The sequence below is a fragment of the Sinocyclocheilus anshuiensis genome, unplaced genomic scaffold (assembly GCF_001515605.1).
Source record: "Sinocyclocheilus anshuiensis isolate Anshui unplaced genomic scaffold, SAMN03320099.WGS_v1.1 scaffold265, whole genome shotgun sequence".
NCBI lineage: Eukaryota > Metazoa > Chordata > Actinopteri > Cypriniformes > Cyprinidae > Sinocyclocheilus > Sinocyclocheilus anshuiensis.
Genome location: NW_015536465.1, coordinates 392,075 through 401,194, shown reverse-complemented (window position 1 = coordinate 401,194; position 9,120 = coordinate 392,075). Strand labels below are relative to the sequence as shown.

The window sequence follows — 9,120 nt, the reverse complement described above, 5'->3', positions numbered from 1 at the left end:
TATATAAATACACACATATGCATGTATATATTTAAGAAAAATATGTTTTGTTTATATATAAAATATTTATATATATATATATATATATATATATATAAAATAGATATGATAAATAATGAAAGCAAAAAGAAATGTAATAAAAACAATTCCACCATGATCAGCATGGAGAAAAGTTACTGTTACTTTTCTCATCGCTGTCAGGATGGACCAATCACAGTCGTTTGTTTTTAGCACTTCAGCGGTGGGTTGGATAATAATTTACAGCTGATAGTGACACAAAGAAACTTTATTATACATTTAATCAAAAATACACAGTGAAGAATTAAAATAAGAGATTTATTAAGTAGACACGCAGCCCGGGCCATGAAGCGTCGCTTATACTGAGATCCGCTGTTTGACCGGAGGGGACTCTAAGATGTAGGTCTGTAAGAATGTATTCATTTATTTGATGTAATATGAGAAAAGGCAACATAGTAGTTTGAAAGCGATGTGATGGACTAGAAAGGTATTATGTCATATTTAGTTTTCATTTTGTGTCAACAGAGTGCAGTGTTGGCCCATTTAACGTCCCACAACCAATTTGCAGGACCTCACGCAGTAAATGGTTGTACATTTGTAGTATTTGTAATATTGTGATCCATACAGTGGGGTCCTAGACCACATTGAAAATCATTATTTAAACTGAATTGAAAGTTTTACGATATAGACACATTTAGAACAGAAAAAAAGTTTTGTAATGTTATATGACATTATTTTAGGATCATTGAGATACTATTATTATTATTTTTAATTATTTTTTTATTTTTGTATTTTTATTTACTTTCGTTTTAGTTTTAGTTAAAGTTTTAGTAATTTTGTTGTGTTTTTGTTTATTAATTATTATTTGTTTAAATGTTAAATATAGTTTAATTAAGTGAAAATTAATAAAAAAAACGTATATACATAGTTTTTATTCATTTTTATTTCAAGTTTTAGTTATTTTAGTAAATCAAGTAAATGGCTTTTGGCAAGTAGCTGAAATGAAATTGTCAGTTAATGTTTATTTTAATTCAAGTAACAATAATGTTTTTTTTAATAGTTTTAGTTAACTGTAATAACCCTGATGTAAGATATGATCTACATATCCATATCTCTCTCTTAATATATAAGATATATAAAATATTCTACAACTTTTCTACAACAAATGTAAGTGAATTAGTCACACCAATCATGTGATCTCCTTCTACTTTAATTCAAATTGTCATGCTGGTGCAATCTGAATTTTTTTTTATAAACCTAGACAAAATACATAATAGGAGCATCTTTAAGTGTTCTCAGATTTAGACCCAACTGTATAGATTGTTACAGTAGCACAGATAGCTGTGACTGTGTTGATTTGTCCAAATCACACTCTATGTCTGTGAGTTTAGGAGGTTAGGTTTAGGATTACCATCTGGTAATTGTGATTGCCCAAATCTCCTAATCTGTTTCAGGAAATACAGGCATTGTTGGGTCTCCGTAGCAATTGCAGTGGTGTTTTTATCCCGTCTGAGGTGTTCTCGGAGTGCTCCTGCTCTGTTGACAGCTGAGCCGTGTTTTTCTGTGGGAGGAAGAGGTGTAGGTTTCTTCGTCAAGTCAGTAATCATCTTCATGATTTTCGGTGTGTTCAGTAACACTGATTATTAAATCTGACAGACTGAAGTATAATAGCACAGTCGAAATGACTCGGTAGCAAGCTGTACTTTAAAGTGAACACTTTCTCAGCTGCACGCTCTCATTTGTTTGGTCAGGATAATTTCAAGTCACTGTTGACTCTCTCATTAATTCGTCTGCGGTGCTTATTCACACTGTTCTTAGAGTCTAAGGTGCTTATCTGTCATGATGTATTGAATGTTTCTGTTTCTCGTCTGTTAGAAAGCTCTTTATTTAACCTTGACACTTTCACACAGAAAAACTCAATGCAGCACCTTTTAGCACCAAACCTATGGGATTGGTCGGCAATGAACAGGCAGATAAAGCAGCTAAGGAAGCTCTTCAGTTGCAAATAACAGAATGTAATATTCCAGTATCTGATGTAAAATCTATACTGAATATGTACATTAATAATAAATGGCGAATGGAATGGAATGAATGCATATACAACAAACTATATGAGGTGAATCCAGTAGTAAATGAAAGAAGTAATTACTGTTTTGAAAATAGATATGACCAGGTTGTATATACAAGATGCTGAATTGGACATTTAAATTAATATTTATTGAAAGGGGAAGAGAAACCAGACTTCTGTAAGAATTTTTTTGAGTGTAAAAGATATTTAAATAGAATATCACATTTTAAATAACATTAGACAATGTTTTTACTCAGAAAATATACTAAAAGACATTTTTAAAAAGGTCTCTCCCGGAAGAATTTTTAAAATTTTATCATTGATTAAATTGAAATATTCTGTATGATTTTTATCAGTACTATTGTATGTTTTTGTATAGTGATTGCTTCTTAAGAAAATGTTATATTATTGTAAACGATGTATTGAAATGATACTGTTAATGCTGCCATGAATTTAGCCATTGTTGCTGATATGGCGTTAAAACATAAATAAATAAGCACCAAACCTGTAATGTTCCATTTGGCAAATTAATAATTGATCCAATTGGTGTATGTGGGAATAATGCGTCCGAAAACAAAAGTACACAGAGCTCTTTGGCATATGGATATGAAAGATGGTATACACAGAATACGGGGGCCCCTCAAGGAAGTGTTATATCACCTATATTATTGTAATTGTACATGAATGATTTTATGATTCGTAATTCTTATTTTAACCTTTTTTTAAGTATGCAGATGATATGGCTTTGGTAGGTCTTCTTCAAAAAGATGATATAAATGACTCGGTTGAATATATGAAACATGTTGAGGAACTCCTGTGCTGGTGTAATAATAGTGCATTGATGTTAAATATAAATAAAACCAAGGAATTAGTAATCGATCATACTAGGTAGGGAGTTGCAGTTGTGCCTGTAATGATAGGTAGTCACCCAGTTGAGATTGTTGATCATTTTAAATATCTTGGCACATATATACAATAGATAGTAAACTGAGTTTTGTGTTTAACACTGATTATATATATATATATATATATTTTTTTTAAATGCATGCAACATCTGTTTTTAATACAGAGAATCTGTAGGTTTGGAGAGAGTCAGAACATACTGGAGATTGCCTCCAAATTATTGGTTGAGAGCGTGCTGACCTATAACTGAATCTCCTGGTATGGGCACCTTACCTGCAAGCAGAAAAATAACCTGGCAAGTGTCACTAATATAGCCAGCAAAATCATCGGCAGACCACCGAGTAATTTAGGTGAGGTGTACACTTCAAGATGTGTTGGAAAAATCAGAGTGTACTCTAAAAGACTCTACTCATCCTTTGTATGACCAGTTTGTTCTATTGGCCTCTGGGAGATGATTTTTAATGCTTAGAGCAAAGAGAAATATATACAAAAGATCATTTGTACCTGCTGCGGTTGGATTTATTAATCAAAGGTAATATGATTTTGTATGGTGGTTTTTATTTGTGTTATGTGGCATGTGTTTGTGTCTGGTATTGCTGGTGTGGTCAAAAGAAAAATTTCAACCATGTTTGATAATAAAGATGTATTGTATTGTATTGTACAGGTAAAAATAACACAAGCCATGATGAGTCATTATTCATAGTCTGAATCAGCAATGAATCACAGCCTTCTGTATCTATCTGTCTATCTATCTGTCTGGCACAAAGTGTCTTAAAGATGCAGGCTTGAATGTACAGTTTGTTGTTTTGAGTTCATCGAGATAACATTACATTTTTTTTAATGTTTTGAATGATTTATGTTTTAGTTTTAATGATTTTGGAACATCCTTGGCAACTAGATGGAAAAAAAATACAATTAAGTCTTTAAAAACATTTCATTTTATTTCAAGTAACAAAAAATTATTATATCTGATTTGGTACAGTCATACATCATACTATTTAGCACTTTTTTTGTCCTTTTTGGAGCTTTTGTTGTATAGGAAATGACATACTAAGCATCTTTAGTTAGCCGCATAAGAAAGGAACTCATCAAGTTTGGAACGGATGAGTAAATGAGCAAATTCACCTTTAAGGAGCTTATTTTAAGGTCTCCGTAATTAATTATAATTGAGTGTTCAGAATCTCAATAGCATTCAGGGTTTACCAAGCGTGATTGTGCATGTCTCAGACAGCTTCATCATCTCACTGTCTGGAGTGTAAACATCTCCCGCATACCACTGCCTGCTGGGACGAAATATCAAAGAAACGCAGACTGACAGGACGGAGGGACCGAGAGCTAATCTAAGCATTAATTGGAGATCTGAGAATATGACATCTCAGCAGAAAGGAGGTCATTAGGAATCAGCATCTGTGGACGAGGCTCTTTTAACCTGCTTCAGCATCATGCTGACCTTCAGCGGCACTGAATTAATCTTTGCTGAGTTTATATAGCAGGTTTAGCTCATAGTTCATGGATTTGCTTTTATGGGATTCGCTTTATAGTTGATATTTAAAAATTGCTTTCATCCAAGGCGATTTGCTAATTTCAGGGACGGACCTCTTGCAGCGACCTGAGGTTAAGTGCTTTGCTCAAGGGCACCGGCGGCTGTTATCTTGATTACTCCGGTTTCTAGGTCACCCCAGTTTGTGATTAACATTGCAACTTTTGTGTTAACAAAAAACAAGCAGTGTTGTATGCACACTAAATAAAGATCTAGACTAAAAAGGTCTGGAAAAGATGCATTATTTTAAATTTTGCATTGTGAACAAAAGCCAGCAAGAAAATGTTTAGCACATGACTTTCTTCAGATGACTGAAGTATTTTATTTTGCAGGAATCCTAACCTGATGGTTTCTTAAAGATTGCTTGTTAAAGTAGGTTTTGGATTATTATTATTATTTTTGTAATTGCAATTATTATAATAGTAATTTCTGTACAACAAAAAATTGATTTGTACATTTCTTTGGAAGAAAACGTGAGTGGTGCTTGCATCGGAAAAATTTGTCGTTGCTATGCAGTTGCTAGGGATTTCTGTGTGGTTGTTAGGGCTTTGCTGGGGGTTTTGGGTGGATGGTTACTGGCAAAAGTCTATTTTTTTTATAATTTGTTTATTTTGCATATAGATTTTTTTGTATCAGTGTTACTTTAGTGTCATTGAGATACTATTGTAATTTTTATTTGAATAATTTCAAATTTTTATTTAATTTATTAGAATTTTTACATTTTATTGGATATCATTTTAATTTAATAATTGTAATAATTTTATTTGATCTATTTTTCAATGAGGTTTTATGTTGTAATTATTAAATGCAATTATTTTTAATTAGCTGAAATAAAATACGTTTTTGATATATTATTTTAAAGGTGACATATTATGCCCCTTTAAATCAAAATGACGGCGCCGTGGGTGGAAACGTACAGATTAAGGGCCGGTAATATTATAATGAGATCCCTTTGCCACGTCACCAAGGGAGCGAAATCAGACGCGCTTGCCGAAAAAGGCTTATGGTGCGTTCAAAATTTTTTATGGTTTTATTTTTAGTTATAATAACCCTGGTGCAAAGTACAGTGCTCTAATCCCTCATTAAATGTCAATCTGTGGGATTTTATGATCTGTCTTATAGTCTACCAGGTGAAAATCAGTCTGATTTCCTATTAAAGTTGCAGCACATTACAAGCGAATGTATTTCAATCAAAAAATTACACAATTCACCTTTAAGCTACACCTTAATCTGCTCCATTAAAATGCAACAGAATGGATGACGTGCTCATCAGGGATTCATCCGACTGTCCTTTTCTCCATCAGCATGTTTAATGCACACACAGACTCACATCGTAACCACTTGATCTGGTAAATGACTCCCTGTAGGAGTGCTGGATTATATAGTTATCGCTGCAGAAAATTCCCAGTTTTAACCTGTGCTTTGCTCTGACAACCTCCATCAAGAGTCAGCGTATAATCAGCTGTTTCAGCTAAACCGCACTTCTTACTTCAACCTGAATTACACGGTCTGTCACAATAGTCATAAAGATGGCAGGTGGGGAGTAATATACCTCCCAATTAAGAGAAAGCATCAGTGATATAGTGTAATCCTCGTACACTATTTAAAAAAACCCTGCAATTGTTACCTTAAAGGAATAGTTCAGCCGAAAATGAACATTTGCTGAAAATGTCCTCACCCTCAGGCAATCCAAGACGTAGATGAGTTTGTTTCTTCATCATATTTGGAGAAATGTAGCATTGCATCACTTGCTCACCAGTGGATCCTCTGCAGTGAATGGGTGCCGTCAGAATGAGAGTCCAAACAGCTGATAAAAACATCACAATAATCCACAAGTAATCCACACCACTCCAGTCCATCAGTTAATATCTTGTCAAGAGAAAAGCTGCGCGTTTGTAAGAAACAAATCCATCATAAAGACTTTTTCACTGGAGGAAGCATTATTATGGATTGTAGACTTATATTTTTGCCAGAAGTGACAGTTTAAAGTTAAAACTTCTTAATGATGGTTTTGTTTCGCACAAACACGCAGCTTTTAAATTCACAAGTCATTAATTGATGGACTGGAGTGTGGATTACTTTTGCAGCTGTTTGGACTCTCATTTTTGCTTGTACTCAGGGTTAGTCATTTGAACAAACCTCTAAACCCAAGTATGAAACTTTGGTACGTAACTCATCCTGCTACTACAGACGTGAAGGATTCCACAGCTTGTTGAGGAGAGGTGTGCTGTTACTTTAGTAAGAAATTAGATGTGCAATTCCTGCCTGCAGAACGATAGGTTATAAAATCCATAAACTGTAGTTTTAATTTAAAGAGTTCCCATGATGCAACCTGGGGTTAAGTGCTTTATTCAAGGACGTGGTATTGAAAGAGGCAGCCAGTACTTATCCATTTCATGAGGTTTGAATCTGTGAACGTTTCATTAAAATCACGTAACCACTAGCACATTTTTAATGATTTTTCAGAATGTGCTTGCTTGGACAATATGAGGATTTTGTTTTTTCTTTTTTTTGGTTTAGTCTGAGGATTCATGCTCTAAGAGTATTATGCATTATGTATTTTGTCTGAACATTTCGAAAAATGCCATTGGTATCCACTGATTTCTTTCCTCAGTTTGTTGAACACTTGAAGTCCTTTTAAAGCCATTAACGTTTTGCCTGGAGACCTACTTTGGTCATAAATAGTATGAATAAACATCTCATCTGCTACATATAATACCATTTAAAAAATCATATTATTATTAACATGTACATATACAAATTTTACTATGGGGATTTTATATATGTTATAAACTTATATCTTCATCTACCTAGAGAATGTACGTATGTGAAAATACAATTTTTATATTTCACCTTATAGTTAACATATTGCAATATCACTCTTGATATAGGGCCCTATATATGAGATTTCCGTATGAGCGCATGCAAAAAGATCTGATCTGTGCAGCCTGTGATGTTCTTGTGTTTCTGCAGTGTAAATCTGTGTGTTTTTCTCTCATTTATTCATCACTTAGTAAAGTAGCAGCAGACCTTTCTTTGATAAGTCACAATTTGAGGAATCATTCAGGACAAGGAATGTTTAATCCATAGTTTCAGGCTTTTCTTCAGATCACTAACCCAAAGTTTGAGCAACAGCTGTAGCCTTGCCTCTTCCTCCACAGGAGAAAATTAGAGCAACAGAGCTATAGAAATGCATTGAGAGCTCCAGTCGAGCTCTGAGGCTTTGATGATGTCTCTGTACTCGGTGATGTAGTGCTGCTTCACTCGTCCATAGAGTCGCTGAAGTATCTTTATGTTCCTCAGAGGCTGATGCAGCTCCTGCGCTGCGGGATGCAGCAGTTAGGTTATTATAGTTTGATTTATTCTGAGAATTGAGATGCTCTGCATGTACAGCAGCAGAAATGCGCCACCAGAAGCATCTAATTAGAGCGGCAAAGCTTGTGCGTTTTGTTGTCTGATGGCTAGTGTAAATGAGCACACGGGATAGAGATAGTTACAAATGCACCGGACTCTCATTAGAGCAATGTTTGTCAGCAGGTTTCGCACTGATGCCTAATATATACTTCTCCATTGAATTTTCTTGAATGGACAGACACAGATGCTGCATTAATTTACTGTATTATCTACTGCCTTGATTTTAGAAAAGCTTATAGTTGCCTAAAACAATTAAATAATTTATTAACATATCATTTATTCTATTCTAAATAGTTATTTTACTGTTGTAAAGTCTGTCATTTTACTGGAAGATCAAGACAAATATGAGGTCAGAAATATTTGGTAACGCTTTACTCAAAGCCTTTAATACATTATAAAAAATTTTGAACCCATTAATTATGCCTTGTAATGCACCTTATAATTTATTGTATGATCTCATGAATAATTGTAACCACATTTATAAAACTTCATAATACTTATCTATTCATTGTTACACCTTTAGAAAGTATATTTCAATAAAACAGATGACAGACAACCAACAAGGAGTCTGCAAATATTATAATGCATTTTAACTTTGGCTACAATTATTTATGAAAAAATATAATGCATTATAATCCTTTATAATGCATTATACATAAAAGCTTTAAATAAAGTTTTACCAATTAAAAAAAAACATGCATGGATGAATTGTTAACAATAAGATCAATAACATACAATTAGAAAATATATAGGGTAAATTTTAATTTCATGGCTGCTTTAAGTAAATGTTGATTTCATGCTGATTCTTGAGTCATTTGATGCGACGTCATGCTTAACAAGAGTTTTTAAAAAGAAAAAAACTATATATATATATATATATATATATAGAAAATGAACGTTTTCATCTTCATTGGGATTGGGGTTGAATGCTTGGGTATAATTTGCTCCGTTTTGTTTGGGTTTAGGAAATTTTATAAAATAAATTCCATTGCCCATCCACTCAGGATACAATCAGTGTTATTAAGTAGCCTACCCCAGGCACATCGTTCCTCGACCACATCCCTGACCATTCCCTTGACCGCTTCCCTGACCATGGCCGCTTCCCTGACCCTGGCCGCTGCCCTGACCCTGGCCGCTGCCCTGGCCCCTGCCCTGACCGCAACCGCTACCCTGGCCG

At 34.1% G+C, this 9,120-nt stretch overlaps 2 protein-coding genes across 2 annotated transcripts in view; both read right to left on the bottom strand.

The window, feature by feature from the left end:
• Window positions 1–1,631, bottom strand: part of LOC107688801 (DNA mismatch repair protein Msh6-like) — a 10,300-nt gene extending 8,669 nt beyond the window's left edge. The window contains exon 1 of the mRNA XM_016486611.1: window positions 1,430–1,631. Within this exon, the coding sequence (XP_016342097.1) occupies window positions 1,430–1,631 (202 nt within the window). The remainder of the gene's footprint in view (window positions 1–1,429) is intronic.
• A 7,341-nt stretch (window positions 1,632–8,972) lies between these two features.
• Window positions 8,973–9,120, bottom strand: part of LOC107688723 (glycine-rich cell wall structural protein 2-like) — a 3,965-nt gene continuing 3,817 nt past the window's right edge. Inside the window, exon 2 of the mRNA XM_016486501.1 lies at window positions 8,973–9,094. Within this exon, the coding sequence (XP_016341987.1) occupies window positions 8,973–9,094 (122 nt within the window). The remainder of the gene's footprint in view (window positions 9,095–9,120) is intronic.